A 17,627-nucleotide genomic window follows, 5' to 3' on the forward strand; every position below is an offset into this window, starting at 1 on the left:
CAATTGGGCTGGAGAGAAGACTCAGTGAGCAAAGTGTTTGCCCCACAAATGTGAAGTCCTGAGTGAGTTCACAGTCTAACCCTCACCTGAAAAGCTGGGTGTGGGGGTTCACGCTTTAATACTGGTGCTGGGATCTGCCTGCTTCTGCCTCCAAGTGCTGGGGTTGAAGGCATGCACCCCACCACTTGGCTTTTTCTTTTCTTTCTCTTATTTATTTGTTTGTTTGTTTGTTTTATTTATTTATTTATTTAGAGACCAGCCTGGTCTACAGAATAAGTTTCAGGACAGCCAAGAAGTATACAGGGAAATCAATCAATCAAACAAACAAACAAACAAAAACCACAACTGAAACCAACTAATAACTACAATACCCAACAAGAACAACAACAAAAAACTCAACCCCCCCCCAAACCCCCAAAGCAAGACAGGTGCTGGAGAAGAGACAAGAGGACCCCAGGAGCTTACAAAGATGGTGAAGACCATGTCTCAAAAAGTAAGAATGACTATGACTGTGGCAGGCACTTAACATCAACCTCTGGCACATGCAAGTACACACATACACACACACACACACACACACACACACACACACACAAGGGAGGAGAGAGGGAGAGACAGAGACAGAGAAAATGAGAACTATTAATTTGCTTTATTGGCAGATTAAAGGAAGAGAAAGTATAAAATTATCTCTGTCTGATATAAAATATTTATCTTTATTTAACAAATATATTTAATATAATATAATAATATCTAATAAAAATCTAAGTTATTCTTGGTTATAACTCAGTGTAAGAACTCCCTTAACATGCTGAAGCTATAAAACCACTTAATGTCATAATGATATTAGATGAATTTCTTTTACTCTAATAAACAACATGAAGTTATTCGTTACCATGTCTTTTATTTGACATTGTATTGGATTTCTTTACTACTGTGGTAAGAAATAAAACATGCAGTCCGATGGGGTATACCTGTGATCCCAGCACTCACGAGACTAAGGCAGGAGAACTGTGAGTTCAGGGCCAACCTGGGCTACATAGGAAGACCCTTTCTTAAAACAGCAAAACTGATCTAAAACAAAATGGTATATGTTGAAGGTTGAAAAAACAAAATAGATTACTTATTAGCAAATGATTTATTCTTCGTTTTGTTTCATTATTTATTCTTTGATAATTATGGGCATGCATATAAATGTCTTGGTCCCATCTACCCAACTCCTCCTTCCTCCTCCTCCTAGAACATCTCTTCCCACCTTCATGTCCCCCCTGCCCTTTCTGCCTTTAACTTACTGATTCTAGTTTTCCCTGACTGCTGGAATGTCAGCATCAGGTTCCCTTGACCTTGTATAGTCAGTCATTCCTGCAGTGAGCGCATGAGTACAATGGCCTCGTCCTGGCCAGACAGTATGTCAGAGATCCTCTTTCCATCCTCCTCACATTAAAACATATTTTGATTTTCTGTGTATGAGTGTTTAGCCGGGAACTGAGATTATAGATGGTCGTGAGCTGCCATGTGGGTGCTGGGAATTGAACGTTGGTCCTCTGTGAGAGCAGTGAGTGGTCTGAACTGCCGAGCCATCTTAACATCCCTCATATTTTTTCCACTCCTCCTTCTGTGGCGTTTCTTGAGCCTGGGGTGATTTATTCATTATGTGGAGCATCTGAAGGAATAGGTAAAAATAATCACTAGACTTCACAATGAAGTTGGAAGTTGCCAGCTGCCAAGTCATTAAATTAAAGTAAACTGCCATTTTCATATGCAGAACTAGCCGTGGATAGTTTGGAAATGTTAGATGTTTACACTTATGCCAAAGAATATAAAGTATCAAGTCTAAAACTGACATGATCACCCCTATGTTCATGGGGAACTGTTGTCAATTTCTGAAAGCTAATAAGGAAAAATTATATAAATCAAGGGGGTTACTGCCTTTTAGATATGAAGATTTAAAATCACAAATGGCCAAAGACAACCATCTCCCCAGTCTCCCCAGGATTGTTTGTTGGACTTGATAACACAAATCTAAACTCATGTGGGAAAGGAAAAGACCCACACAAATCTGGAGGAAGGAAACTCAATAGAGAGACGTGTTACAGTAAAGATTGTCTTGGGATAGTATAGGGATGGCCAAGATACTGTCAGACCTTGATTGACCAATTTGATTCCTAAAAAGAGACCCATGTGTGCTGGGTGGGATGGTGCAGACTTTTAATCCCAGTACTTGGGAGACAGAGGCAGGAGGATCTCTGTGAGTTTGAGGTCAACTTGGTCTACATTGTGAGTTCCAGGACAGCTAAGACTATGTAGAAAGACTCTATGCTAAAGTGGGGATGGAAGTGGAGAGGGGAGAAGGGAGAGAGGAAAGGGGAGAGGGGTGAGGATAAGGAAGGGGAGGAGAGAGGTAGGTGTGCGTGCGTGTGTGCGTGCGTGTGTGTGTGTGAAGGCTTGATGATGAAGACAAGGCAGAGAAAGGCTATGCCATTTTATAAGTGACACTGCGACCATTTTCTAAGACTAGTACAGATAAGACAATCATAAGTGTACATAACAACTTCCTGTCTTATAAAGTCTCAAATTAGTTTTGGATGAATTTGTGACTCCAGCTTGCTTAGTATCTAACATTGATGACAGACCTGCAACTAAGTATCTGTCCTCCCTGGGGAGTGTGGCTCCTTGTATCCTAAGTATCTACTTTAGACTTAGTGTAGCCTTTGTTTGCCTTCCTCTCTCCACCTCAGCCACTACAACAACAACGCCATCCTCCCATCTGAAGGTAGGTCCATCTTCACTCTACTCCTTTCCTACATGTGCAAAGGCACTCAACCTGGCTGCAGCAGGTTAGGCAGAGAATACACCTGTCTCTTCCTTGGTCCTCAAAGGCAGGTTCATAAATGGGGTATTCAGACATGGAGTGCAGAGCGTGTGTGTCTTACAAGGGAGGCCCGCCTACAGATCTTTTTCTTCTTTGGAAAGCTTCCACAAACCAGTTTCTCAAATCCTGTACTAAGTAAGTCATGTGCTAATTCCCTGAAGGCTTTACCTTCAAGCAGCCTCTTAGTCCTGAAGGGAAGCTGGCTCTTGGCGCAGTCATGAGGGTAATTTTTACTTCCTCTGTTGGTAGATAGGAAAGTATGCTGTGCCACGTGGGAAGGTGTAGTGGGACTACGGATCTGTGAGGCAGACAAGGTGGCACAGTGCCTGTGATCTCAGTACTTGGGAGACCGTGACAAAAGTGTTGTAGAGTTCAAGGCCTGAAACAGTTGTGCTCAAATGTGATCCTTATAAAGGTCGTGAGGAGCCTTAGAAGCCAGCATACTTCAGGAGGAAAGGTAGATTTACATTTTCATTTCCCGCAGCATCAGGAACATCTGCTCCCAAACCCAGCCCTCTTTCATTTTGCAGGCTAATTCCTGGCCCTTTGCCAGGCTGAGCTCAAGGCTTAATGACTGATTTCTTTTTTGAGACATTTCTCAAAACATGTCTTTTCTCGTCTATTTCGTTTTCTTTTCTCATTCACAGAGAAATGAGTAACACTGGTCAGGATGAAAATGAGCAGACCAAGCAAGGCAGATGAGTCAGGGCAGGAACTGAAGCTCCCATGCTGACAGCAGGCATCACGCAGTGGCCAGGGTGGACAGAGCCCTGTCCTAGTCTCCCATCTGTGTGGGATGAATTCAGTGAACACTGAGGTCTCTCGCCCACTCATTTAAACAAAGCAGAAAGGAGCCTCACCAAGATCCCCACCAAGTACTCTTGAAATAAGTTTTGCCTGCCTTTGGAAAGTTCCTGAAACCAGTGGAACAAATGAGGCATTTGTTACTCCAGAGAAAAGAGTTCTGGTTTCCATTGCTGGGAATTCAATACCTTGGAGCTTTAATGACATTTGTGTGAAGTACATACCGTATATGCATCTATCACGGATAGACACAGACATGCTATGTACATGTAGCAATAGCCTGTATTTGAACTATTACAAAGAACAGTTTAAATCCCATCTTTAAAAAGCATGACTTCTCTTTCTGCCATTTTTCTCCCACCCGCCCCCATCCCAGAATGGGTTTTATCTATCCTCCTTACCCCCACTTTTGATCCCAGAATGGTTTTTATCTGTCCCTAGAAGGGCACAATGGCTAAAGGGCAGTGACAAATGGAAATTATGTACACAAAAGGATAATGCTACAGAAGTCTCTTTTTATTATGGCAGCTATTTGGAAATTATAGTGCATTTTCCCCATTGAAACAAACTTGTTCCTGGCTGGCTTCCCAGGCCAACCCACAAAAGCTTATTTAATCCATAATGTCTGTGCAGTATGGTACCATGTTAATTGTGCTATAGAACCCAAGCACCACCCTAAGGTTCCCATGGATAAATGCATTTCAAGTTTAAATTGAGATTCCAGGAACATATTGTCCCTTGCTACCCCAGGCAATGGCAGCTCCCTGTCCTCAGTTCTCGCCCACATCTTCCTTCCCACCACTGCAGCGATCATCATGCCTGATGTGTGCTGGTTTTTGTGTGACATGTGTGTTTTTTTTTTTAACACGGAATTAGAGGGATAGTTCTCAGATAGGTTATAGCCTAGAGCAGAAAAGCCCAGAGAGAGAGAGAGAGAGAGAGAGAGAGAGAGAGAGAGAGAGAGAGAGAGACTGCTGCTTGATGAACTGTTTAATAAAAACAGGGCTACACACAGTATGGACTCCACACTTGTGCTCATTTTCTTCTTTTAAGATTTATTTTATGTGTGAGTTTTTTCCCCTGCATGTCTGTGTGTGCACCGCATGCATGCCTGTTCCCCTTGGAGGCCAAAGGAGGGCGCTAGGTCCTCTGAAAATGCACTGATTGATGGTGGGAAAGCAGGGTAGCTCCCAGCATCTGACTTTGAAGTAGTCTTTAAGATGATATTTAATTTCATTCAGCTAAGCAAGTGAAAATTGCCTGTCAGCTTACGTACAAATGTTTCTCCTGTGATCAGCTGTATACTGAGTCACAGTATTTGCTGTCTTGCTCTGCCACAAGGCTCGCAGGTAGGTAGAATGTTGAGACAGTTCCTTGGGACATCCGCCATTGTGATTGCTGAAGGTGCCAGGAAACCTTAGCTTACCTGAGACCCCTCTGGGTCTCTGTTTCTGCATCTCTATCAGCTGATGCTGCCTGTGATGGCAGGTCTTGGTTGTCAGGTTGACACATCTGAGAAGAAGGACCCTTGCTTCTGAAACCGTCTCCATCATCTTGGCCCCGGAGCGGGGGGGATGGGTGGCTCTGGTGAGCATTTTCTTGAGTTCTAATTGATAGAGAAGGGCACACCACACTGAGCGGTGTCTGGGATGAGAAAGGTAGCTTGGGGCTGGAGAGATTGCTGATCACTTAAGGGCACTTGTTGCTCTTCCAGAGGACCCAGGTTCAGTTCCCAGCCATCTTCAGGGTATCCGACATCTCTGGGTTTCTACACACCCACACATTATTTCAAAGGAACAAATAAACTAACTAAATAAAAATAAACCTTAAACAAAAGGAAGTTAGCTAAGGAGTTAGAGATAGAGTGATGGTAGGGTACTTAGCCAGCATTGGTGAAACCCTGGTTCAAAAGTTCGATCCTGAGGGTAGGGGGTGGGGAAGAAAGAACTCCAGAGTGCACCCTTAGGCATAGATGTGTGCTGACCGTGATCGGGGAGCATGCCAGTAAGCAAAACTCCTCTGTGGTTTCTCCTATAAGTTCCTGCCTTGAACTCCTGCCCTGACTTTCCTTAGGTCTGCAACCTAGAAGTATTAAGATGAAATAAACTGTCTTAGGGTTTGGCTGATGTGAACAGCCACCATGACCAATACAAGTCTTATAATGGACAACATTTAATTGGGGGTGGCTTACATGTTCAGAGGTTCAGTCCATTAACATCAAGGTGGGAGCATGGAAGTGTCTAAGGCAGGCATGGTGCAGGCAGAGCTGAGAGTTCTACATCTTCATCTGAAAGCTGCTAGCAGAAGACTGCCTTCCAGGCAGCTAGGATGAGGGTCTTATAGCCCATACCCACAATGACACACCTACTCCAACAAGGCCACACCTACTTTAATGGGGCAATACCTTCTAATCATGCCACTCCCTGGGCTGAGAATATACAAACCATCCCATAAATAAACCCTTTTCTCCCTGAGTTGCTTTTGGTCCTGATGTTTATCACAGCAGTAGAAAGTGAACTGGTGACTATAGATGCTTACGCACTATGTGAACTCTGACTTAGGATATGGGCTCTGGGCTTTAAAAAAACTGCCTAAGAATGCCAGTAAAGCTGGAACTGAACACAGCTTTGTCACTGTGTGCAGGAGATCTGATCATCCCAGTTTGCCCTGGACTTTGCTGGCTTTTGTCACGAAGTCTCATTATCCCGAGTATCACCTCGGTCTCAGCAAAGGACCGTTGGCCACTGCAACTGTGTTAGGAGAAAGTGTGTAATGGAAAGGTCTTCTGCCCAGTGTGCCAAGAAAGGCCTTCAGATATTAACTAAGATAAACATAACACTTCTGGCGAAACATACTTTTAAATAACAACCTGATGACTTTAGGTACCCTGAACAAGCACACCCAAGCTTTCAGCAACATTGTCCTTCCCCTGTCCCCCCAGGTGTAATGGGCAGCAGGTCCTGAGCTCCATTAGCCTGGAGGAAGAGGGAGATGGCCTGCCTTCACCTCACTTTTGGCTGTCTCTGTTCATGTGTGCATTTTCACAGAGAAAAGGCAAACCTCGCTGTTACCGTCTGCAATGACAAGGAGGAGATCATGGCCCACTCCATCTTCGTGGACTATCCTAACTGGAATGTTGCCAAGCAGGACAACTGGATCCCAGTGTTCAGGGAACTTGACAAAGAAATTCCATGCACAGTAAGAAAGCACAAAGCATGCTGACTAGAACAGTCTGACCGCGGACAGTAAGAAAACACATAGCATGTTTGTTAGAACAACCCAGCTGTGGAAGGGAGGGACTGGCTTCAGACCAGCGTCATTCAGTTTCTGGGTCGAGAAGCCCAACACTGGTGCCGAAAGCATCCTAACAGTTAAGAACAGAGCAATAGAATGCTGGAGCCCAGGAGGCCAGAGTCTACAGGATGGGTACATGGTGGCCCTATCAGCCGGCTGCCCCCATGACCTACCTCATGCTTTTAAATTAACAAGCACCGCAAGCAAAGGATTTGCGTGTCACATATGTGTGTCACATCCACTGATGTCCCCGTGTCCTTGCTGAGGTCTGTGATATCCTAGGAAGGTCCCTGTCACCTAGGCAGTTGCCCTAGAAGTGACAGCAGAGCTTCAGAATTAGTCGTATCCTGTAACATTTAAAATGCCCTGGTAGAGGGTGGCACCTTTGAGTTCAGGAGGCCATTGTAGATTTGAGGTTAGCTAGTCTGAGCTGGGATGTGCTGTGAATATAAGACGTACACTGGATTCGAAGTACTCAATAAAAAAGTGCGAAGTATGCCACCAGTGAGGTTTTCTTTTTAATATTAAATATCCACGTGTGGCCGAACACTCCTGTAATCACAATAATTGAAAGGCTGAAGCAGGAGGATTGCTGTGAGCTCAAGTCAGTAGTAAGTGGCCAGCCAGGTCTCTGTCACAAGACCTTGTCTCAAAGCAAATAAACAGCTGTGTTATTAATTATTAATATTAATTTTATAATGAACATATTCGGCTAAATAAAACATTTAAAACCAATGTGCTTGGGGTTGGGGATTTAGCTCAGTGGTAGAGCGCTTGCCTAGCAAATGCAAGGCCCTGGGTTCGGTCCCCAGCTCCGGAAAAAAAAAAAACAAAAAAAAAAAACCAACGTGCTTATTCATCCTTATTCTTGGGCATATTTATGCCTGGATGCATATGCACGTCCATAGGTGTAAATGTTGCTGAATATATGACGGCACATCTGTGGAGGGCAGGGCAGCCTTGGGTGTCAGGGTTGGCTTCCACCTTATTTCTACTAAGGTCTCATTTTGTTGTTTTTCTGCTGCCCACGCCAAGGCAGCTGGGCCTCAAGTTCCCAGGCATTTGCCTTTTTCCTCCTTCCATGTTCATGTAGCAGTGTTAGGATTCTAGACACGCCTATCTTTTCTGTGTGCATTTTGGGGATTTGAGCTCAGATCTTCACATTTACACAGCAAGCACTTTTGGCCCACAGAGCCATCTCCCTAGCCCCAACTCTTATTCTTTTTCAGTGTATTTGCCAGAAAGTGTGGCATTATGTTTTGGTTTGCATCTGTAACCTTACATTTCTGCTGAGCAGCACCCACTGAGCCCTAATTAAATCCTCAGAGTATCGTCTACCCCATTAGCATTTGCCACCGAAGTAGTGGCTTTTGTCTTAAAGACATTTAGAGAGCAAAGCTTGACTTTTCTAGATAAATGAAGCAAGCAGTAAGCTATATACTCCAAGGCCAGCCCTGTTCGATGTCAAGCAGATGCTCAGAGAGGTTATGAGATTAAAGGATTAACACATAGAAGGTACTTAGAACCCTATTGTTTATTGCTATCTGGGTTTGGAGTTTGTGCTGTGTGCTTCTGGGGGAATTTTCAAGGTCACAGGTCAAACTCACAATTCTTCTCTTGCCAATTCCTGTGGAGTGCTTCTGAGTCACACGCCATCTAACAGACATGGAGACAACACATAGCTATGTTGTTAGTAGCCCAAGGCCACCTAGAAAACTACAGTTAGCTCGTTTTATCTTCAGGTTTCACACCCATGGATTCAACTGACTAGTGATGGAAAGTGTTTTTTTTTTTTATTTTTTTAATGATTGCACATGAATTGAACACACATAGAGCTTCTTCTTGTTATTTCCAAATAACACTGTAGACCATCCCCTGGAGCCACACTTAAACGCCATTAAACATGGTAAGATATGCACACCAGACACATATGCACAGATACTGCACCACTTGAAAGAGGGACCAGAGTCGAGCATCCATCCATTTTGATATCTGCAGAGGTCCAGGAACCAATATCCAAAACTGACACCAAGGGAGGGACAGCCTTACTAGGAAACCGAGACACACAGAGTCCCCACTTTCCCAGTGCAAATGCCAGCACTACTGTCAGCAGTCATCTGTATCTGTGTCGTTTCTAGGATGCTCATGAACACAGGGACTGAGAGACGCTACATGGGAGTACTGTTATTGTTTAGGTCAGCTAATCTCCAAAAGTTAAAAGGATAGAGCTCTTTCAAAGCTTGGCTGCTGAGAGCCGTGTGAGAGTCCTGCTTCTCTGAGTTCTTAACTCCCAGGTTTTCTGGATCCCAGGAGTCATAATTTGATTTGGACTCTGGGAATGTTGAACAACAACAACAACAATAAAAAAGAGAGCCTTTGGATTCCTAATGTGGCATCTGCCTTCCATCCTTCAATTTCATAAGAGAATCTCTCCCCCGGGTCTCATGAACAGAGCAGCAGCTGCTGGCTCAGGAGCCCCAGGGAAAGGGTGATTGTCTTTCACTTGGGGTAGACACCCCCAAAGGCAAGACTATGGAGTCCATAATCGATTTCACTCCCCTGCAGGCTCTTCCCTACTCACAATTCATCCACGAGGGCAGGAGCAAGGGCCGGGTACTCCAAAATCATAGTCCTCATTACCTTGAATAATTGTGTGCTAGTCAGGCAGAAGGCAGCGAGTGAAGTGTTGAGGGAGCTCAGACTGCTCTCTGGGTGTCTTGTCATTTTGCTGTAAGCTGTCACCCACACGTGCTGTCCAGCTCTGCCATTGGGACTGCTCTGAGCCCTGTCAGGTCCAGCCTTTGACTTCCGTCTTTTTTTTTTTTTTTTTTTTTTTTTGCAGCCTCTGAATACACTGTTTATGCACTTCTTTGTGGCTGTGGACGAGTATGCCACTGGCTGCCTCAAGGAGATCATCCGGTGAGTGGAGCGCGCCTTATAGATGGTGATCATAGAGGATGCCCTACGAAATAGTTTTCAAATGACTTGAAGCATTTAATTTGCTTATAGTTTATTATCATATCTATCCTCTTTAATAGCAGCAGTAAAGAAAATAATTGAATTCTTTAAATTCGTTCTCTATCAAGCTCTCATTTTAAACTACCCTCTGAGGCCAACAGGTAGTACAGGCATTTAAAGAAATGGATCTGAGTGGTCAGGAAGGAGTCAAGCCTCACACACTTATAGGTTCTCAAAATAAGAGTTCCCTGTCTCTCCCTTTAGAAATGTGTATGGTCACGACAGCCTGCAGTAGCATCCCAAATAATAGGGTGTGTGGAAGGATGGTGAGCAAAGCCATCAAGTCATGGCGATGCATCTCTGACAGCCTGTACAGACCTCCGGGTGGGGATGGGGGGGGCGGGACTCAGCTTTCAAAGCACTATGTAATGTCACACCAGACCATCCAGATGCCAGGTCAAAGGTTAATGTCAGCAGAAATCTGGTGTGCCACTCGGACATCATGCCCTTTTATTCCCGCAGCCTCCACCCAGACAGACAAGAGAGGAGCTCTTTGGAATTGGAGGAAAAGTAGAGTGGGAAGAAAGTAGCCTGGGAGACGCTCTGGCCTTGGCAGGCAGGGAGCAACTGAGCCCATGTAATTTTCCAGACACCTCATTTCCTCAGGGGCAGGGAGTGTGACTGCTTTGTTATTAACACTGTCCCACCCTGTCTTCCCTCTCCAGGACTGTGTTCAAGGCAGTACCAGAACTGTACTTCATATTCCTTATAGTGCCAACATATCTGAGTCTAGGTAAGGTCCTCACCAGTCCAGTGCCCCGAGTAGCTGACAGGGAACTTAAGCTTAAAGTAACACGCCTGTGAATGGGAGAGAAGCTTGGTCATCAGACTTCAAGCACCTCCTGTGTATACTTAATTGTGACCAGTAAGGTTCCATGTGGAATGGGGACCACGTTTTGTTCTGAAATCCTAAAGTTATCCCTTGATCAAACAAGGACACGTTTCTTTCTTTTCTGTGACTTAGGCTCAACTCTGATAACTGTGTTTGACCAAGTGGGGAACATTCCATGTATGAACTATGACGAAGAGTTTGCCGTGCACATATGTCACAGGCACGACCACTACCCTCAGCTGCACATTCGCAAAGCCAGGTACGGTTGGCACAGTGCCTGTGTGATGTGAACCTCTCAGGATGGTCATTTTTTATAAGAGACTTTTTAAGGGATCCCCCAATCAAGTAGATTAAATTTTTATGATATCATAACCTTCATTCAAGGATTCCTAGAGTCTCTTGGATAGCATAATTAGCAAAACTATTTTCACTTGGTTCTGTGTGGCTGCAGAATTACTCGTTTACTGCTGGGGGGGTGGTGGTGGTGGTCTAAAACATAGTCCTTAATCCTGCAGCGAGTTAGAAAACTATCAAATAAAGCAAATTTGAAAATGAATCTGCCAATTTAGTCTTCCTGTAAAACCCACCAGTGTTCTGACCCTTAGTGAATAAAGGATACTGTTGTCTCCAAGAGTTTTTCAGTTGGAGTCAGTACCATCAGTGTCCCATAACATTCCCCAAGTGTAGCAGTTTAAGGGTATAGCTGTGGCAAAGTACTTTTTCCAAGGTAGCCCTACTCTATCTTTCACCCTGCTTCCCCCATTACAGTATGACTTTCCTAGTCCTCTCGTCAGTTGGTGGGCTGTGGATGCCCTCTGTGTGACTCCGGGAAGTTGTGAGTGCTCTCCCCAGTACAGCTAGGTGGAGTGGTGCATTAAGCCTTGGAAGCTTCTGCCTGGTTCTCTTTGGATGCTTGCTCTGAAGGAAGTCAGCTGTGGATCAGGAGGGCTTCCACCCCAGGACGGCTGTGATGGAGAGGCCTCATGGTGGTATGCTAGTCAGGAGCTCACAGCAGTGTATGTGAGTCACTGCAGACAGCCAGGGAGGGAGGGTGTCTGTAGGTGTAGGCAGGTAGGGTAACGGACCTGGAAGAGGTGAAAATGAAATTTTGGTTCGGATTGACTTCGGTCAATCTGGAAGTTTGATGCCAGGTGGTTTATTGCCAGTATATTTAAATGCAGTATAGTGTGGAGAAAAGTTCCCCATACATTCCCTAGTGCATGAAGAGGAGGGATATACAAAAGGTCAACTCAGGGTACATGTCATCGCTTCCAACAAGGTGAGTTCTGGAGATAAGCTACCTGCATTAGCTTAAGAGCCTAAGAAAGGATCTGGGCTGGTTTCAGTCATACATACAGGTAGATGTAATGGGCTATTAGCCACCTCTAGACCTGGTTGAGGGAACTTGGAACCCCTGGCTATAAAGATAACGTAAGGGTCATTAGACTATTAGGGATCTCTGGTCCTAGTCATTCTGGTCGTGGTAGCTTGGAAGAGTCTCTGGCTGTAAGTGTCATCATTTAGATTATGAGCCGCCTCTGATTGTGGTTGTAGAAGCTTGATATGGCCTGGCCCAACAGATAACACAGGTCACCAGGCTATTCATCCCCTCCAATTCCCAGCTTTCTGGGGAAACGGGTTATATGCTCTTCCCCCTGAAAGGACAGTCCTGGGTGCTTAACATTCTTGGTTTTCCTGAAAACGTGTGGGAGATTTGTGCTCTTAACAAGGCAGCCTAAGAGGACACCTTACTTCAGCGACCTGAGTCCCCAAGTGAAGATCCTTTATGTCCCCAATAGAGTGCTAGCTTAAAATTATGAGGACACAGTAGCCTGCTTTGAACTAAGTATATCATCACACAGATGATAGCTTCTCTGTGGAGGAAGAGGGTGTAGTGTTACATCATCATTTTTAAGAGCATGTGACGATGACAGTCTAGATCTAGATTCTGATCTAGATTCTGCCACTTGTCAGTGAGCTAATTTGCAAAAAGGAATTGATGCTGCAGGGGCCACGTGTCTCTCTGTTAGCAGTGTAATATGTTTTCCGTGGCACAGAACTGTTGTGACCTACGGTAAGTCTTGCACTTAGTGTACCTCTGAGTACATGTAACAGTCCAGGAAGCACTGAATATCATTTATTGCAGGCACTGGCGTCTTGCCTACCTTGTGCAGTTTCCTGAGGTTAATGCCAGCACCACACATATCACAAAGGTGCTGAGAGTTAAGTGGAGGAGAGGGGCCTGTCTGCAATGAACTATAAGGATATTTAGTTTGTATGAGGGAAGGACATAGAGCAATAAACAGAGCCTCATATGCCCTCCCCACTTAAGAATGGCCCTCTGAGTGTTTACTCATTTCACACTGTGGTACATCCTTGCAATGGATGCTACTCCACTGAACAGAATGAGCGAGCTGCTCCTGTAGCGACTGCATGGATCAATCTAAGAAGATTCTTGCTGAATAAAAGGAGATAGAGAATATATATATATATATATATATATATATATATATATTAGCTCAGTCTTATAATGTACATGAATGTAAAGCTAGTCTGTAGATCAGGTTGGTGGCACCTATAATCCGACAGAAAGTGAGACTGGGAGGGGCAAGAGGGACTTGTGCAGGGGCAGGTGGCCGTGAGAGTGCACGGGTGGGGGACATGTACAGTTGTCCAAACTCATCAATCTGTATTCTGAAGATCATGCGCCTTCTTCTATCTTATTATACCTCCCCGAAAAAAATAAAAGAAATAAAGACTTCACAAACAAGGTGACCTCTTGAGGTTGGTTTCGGAAGGGGATGAATCACAATTCAACCAAAGGGGCAGAATGGGCAAAGGTACGGAAGCAGGAACTCCCTGGAATGGCCGTCACCGGGCAGATAGGCAGGTATGGCTGTTTTCTTTCATGTGTGGTGGGAAGGGAGCCCCTGGGCAGGGACACCCTTAGCCATTCAGGAAGTTAGCTTCTTTAAAGCCGTTTTATTAATAACATATTCACAAATTGGCAATTTTGTTTTTTTAAATGGAAAATTCCCATAAATGAAAATTTTAGTATATTTTAGGAAATCTAATAGTTATTATACCTTTATCTTAATTTCACTTTAAAAGCTCTCAGTTTTTCCCTGCCATTTTTACTATATTTGAAGGATAGGTTCTCTTAGTTAATAATTCTCTCAGATTCAGGGATTAGAATTACTCATAGCTAGGCATACATACAAGCAGTTTTGACCTTCCCCGCCCCCACCATATCTGCTCTGCATCCAAGAATTCAATGGAAATACCTCCTCCACAAACAAAACACACTGGCAGGCATCGTGCTTGCTTGCCGTGTAGAAGATCCCAAATTCAAGCTCTAGTTATGCATAGAACAATGAACCCATTCAGATATTTTTTTGGGGGGGAAATCACCTCTGAGCCTGGCATGTTGGCATGTGCGTGTTCTCCCTGCACCAGGAAGCAGAAGCAGAAGGATCCTGGGTCAAAGCTACATGGAGTCTGGGCTACACAGTGAGACCCTGTCTCCAAAAGCCCGGATATACAGGCGGTAGCTAGGGTGGGAGGGCTGGAGAAATGGTTCAGCAATTAAGATGACTTGCTGTCCTCACATAGGACCCAGTTTAGTTCACAGCACCCACATGGCACCTTGTAACTGTAACTCTGCTTCCAGGGGACCCGATACATCCCTCAGCTTCTGTGGGCACTGAATACATTATACAGTATTTGTGATTATATGCTCTGTCATTTATACACTTAATGTAGCAGCTCACCATCTTTATAGTTAACTAGTAGCTGGAGGTGAGAGGCTTACTAGGCCCTACTTTCCCTATGGTAAGACAGAAAGTGAGACTGGGAGAGACAAGAGGGAGTTGTGGTAACTGAGGGAGGGAGCTTCGCTTTCTTCAGGAGTATCCATTAGGAAATTGCCCATGCTTCTGTGACTGACGTCTACTCATGCTCCAGGAAACAACCCCAGTGAAAGTCCTTGGGGCATCAATTAAAAAAATAAATACAAGGTAGAAGGTGGGTTTAATGGGGGGAGAGGAAGGCAATCGGCAGGAAGAGGATAAGAGAAGGTATTGAGGGGCAAATGGATTGAAATATATCATATATATATATATATATATGAATATGAGAACATCACACCCAATCCCATTGTCACACATAACTTAAGATAATAAAGCCATTAAATCAGGCCCTTTCTTGTTCTTCCTGATGACTGCCTGTTCTGTGATGCCTTGTCCATTGTGTGGCCATAACTCATTTAGCTGTTTGTTACTTACAGAAATGATAATGGTTGGTTTTGATTGTCACCTTGCTCCTGTTGATGGGTACCTGGGAGCCCGTATTTGTGAGGGAATTTTCAGAGAGGATTTACTAAGGTGAAGACATCCTGAATGTGGGCAGCACCACCTTCTAGTCAGGAATAGAAGTGGGAAGCCAGAGAGTGAGCACAGGCACTGTCGTTTCTGTTTCTCGGTGTTCATGTTCTGGACAGCTCATCACAGCCCTTCCCCACCAAGTCACACCAAAGCCTTTGCATCCGAGAGTCAGAATAAACATTTCCCTATTTTAAGTTGTTCCTCTCAGGTATTTGGTACAACAGGGTACACTGACACAGAAGTTTAGTTGTTTTTCTATAATACAGATACCATGGGAAAATATTAATCATGGTATTTTATTTTCAATAACATCGGTACCTAAAAGAGGAATGTCTGTAGATGAGAAATATTAAGACTTAAACGCTGTTCTCAAGTTGTTCAACCAAAATATGTCAGTGTATATGATAACCAACAGTTTTTTCTTTAGACCCAGAGATTCTATAGATTATTTGAAAAGATTCTTTTTATTTTTATTTTTCAGAGCTAGAGATCAAACTTAAGGTTTGCACACATGATTGATGAACTATATCTCCAGACCCTGGATATTTTCAGTTCTTTAAAAGTTTTTAATCTGCTAGGGCAAAATGGTATTTTGTTGGTTTAAGTTGTGCTTAGTGTGGATGAGTGTCATTTTACAAGTTTCATTTTAAATGAGCAAAACATTTCAATTTAAGGGCATTTCCAGCTTAGAGATTATCCTGATGGACGACTGAGTGTATGGACAGTTATTTAGGGGGAGATTAGGTAGAATGTAAGGGCACAAATTAACCTATAAATGGAGTTACATTTCCAAAAGTATTTTCTTTCAAAAATGGTTTTATCACATTTATTTGTGTGCCTGAATTTACATGCTACATAGCACATGTGTAGAGGTTGGAGGTCACCTTTGTGGGAGTCAGTTCTCTCCCTTCACCTTTTGGGTACCAGGGATTGAACTCAGGTTGTCAGCAAGCAGTCTTGCCCACTGTGCTGGTCCTCCAAAGTTCTTGTTGTTTGTTTTTATTTTTGTTTTTGTTTTTACATATAGTTAGTACACCCATTCGGATCTCAAGAATTATCGTTTTCCAGAGAAACAGTAAGACTTACATGTTCCAAGATTTTTGTATTAGAAAAGATGTTTTATAAATGCAGTGCTCAAAGTGTCATGCACAGAAGCAGCCCATCAAAACAATCCATTTCTTATACTTAAAAAAATTTATTTGTTTTATGTATATGTATACATTGTTGCTGTCTTCAGGCACTCCAGAAGAGGGCATCAGATCCCCATTTCAGATGGTTGTGAGCTACCATGTGGTTTCTGGGAATTGAACTCAGGACCTCTGGAAAAGCAGACAGTGATCTTAACCTCTGAGCCATCTCTCCAGCCCTCTTATACTTTTTAGTAAGGTAATTTCTTTGTAAACATACTCTCTGGTATCCTATCTGCTGTTAAGGGATATAGGAAAATAGGAGAAAAGACAAAAGATGTCCTCAGTCTAGCTCCTAGGAAGTGTTTACAAAGCAAATTAAGGGGAAAGGTTTATTCTAGCTCACAGGGTCTTGAAGCGGTGGTTACACTATAACATTGTATCTTCAGAAGACAGCTATGAACTCTATTACTGCCTGGCTCTCTAGGTTTTTACAAACCAGGATTCAGGGAATGGTGCTGCCCACAGTGGGCAGGGCTTCCCACCTCCAAAAATATCATCCAGATACGCTTCCCCAGCTGTGTCCAGAGACTAACCTAACCTGGATAATCTCTCACAGGTGTGCCCAGAGACTTGTCTTTTAGTAATGCTAGATATTGTCAAGTTGACAATACTAAACTTCATTTTCAGCCATCAATAGTTCCTATTTGGCTTCAATTTCTCTCTTGGCTTCTCGTCCCTTCCTTTTCATTTCTTTTTTCCTTTTTCCTCTCTTAAGACTTCGTAGAATGGGTTATGGCCTTCTAGTGGGCAGGGTCCACAAAGCTAGAAATAAACCTTTGGATAGCTTGTTTTGATCATCCTTTGATGCCTAGCTGTTCACAACACTGAAAATCCCAAAGGAACAAATCCCAAGAGGGACACTGTCCCAATGTAAAGAGACGAGGAGGGGGTGTATATATATTAAGATGAGGGCGCACTAGTTCAGGAGGAGACTGTGACACAGACAATGCTTTTTTGCCTGAAAAATGTATAGAAGTGGAACATTTTAAAAAGCCCCCTATCCAAAATGAACATGTTGGAATTTTAGGACTAGTGGGTCTAAAATTGCCTGTATCTTGAAACTTTGTGTGAACTCTCCCTCCGTAAGAGTGCTAGAAACACAAAGACATTGCACAGCACGGTGGAATAGGTGTGGCCGCATGCCTCTTCGGCCACCACATTACTCTTATTTCCCCCACATTTGACATCTGTTTCATCAGTAGCCACTTGCACTGATAATTAATGGCGATGAACACAGT

The 17,627-nt window shown here is 43.7% G+C and overlaps 1 protein-coding gene across 11 annotated transcripts in view; it reads left to right on the forward strand.

The window, feature by feature from the left end:
* The window catches only part of Cfap61 (cilia and flagella associated protein 61), a 278,920-nt gene that overhangs the window by 7,953 nt on the left and 253,340 nt on the right, over positions 1-17,627 (forward strand). For 8 of the 11 annotated variants that reach the window (XM_008762285.4, XM_063285006.1, XM_008762286.3 and 5 more), the window contains exons 3-6: positions 6,721-6,871; positions 9,810-9,886; positions 10,651-10,718; positions 10,950-11,076. In XM_008762285.4, the coding sequence (XP_008760507.2) occupies positions 6,721-6,871; positions 9,810-9,886; positions 10,651-10,718; positions 10,950-11,076 (423 nt within the window). Of the gene's footprint in view, positions 1-6,720; positions 6,872-9,809; positions 9,887-10,650; positions 10,719-10,949; positions 11,077-17,627 lie in introns of those variants that run through there. The other 3 variants (XM_039106616.1, XM_063285001.1, XM_063285002.1) reach the window with 3 other exon arrangements.

The sequence above is a fragment of the Rattus norvegicus genome, chromosome 3, assembly GCF_036323735.1.
Source record: "Rattus norvegicus strain BN/NHsdMcwi chromosome 3, GRCr8, whole genome shotgun sequence".
NCBI lineage: Eukaryota > Metazoa > Chordata > Mammalia > Rodentia > Muridae > Rattus > Rattus norvegicus.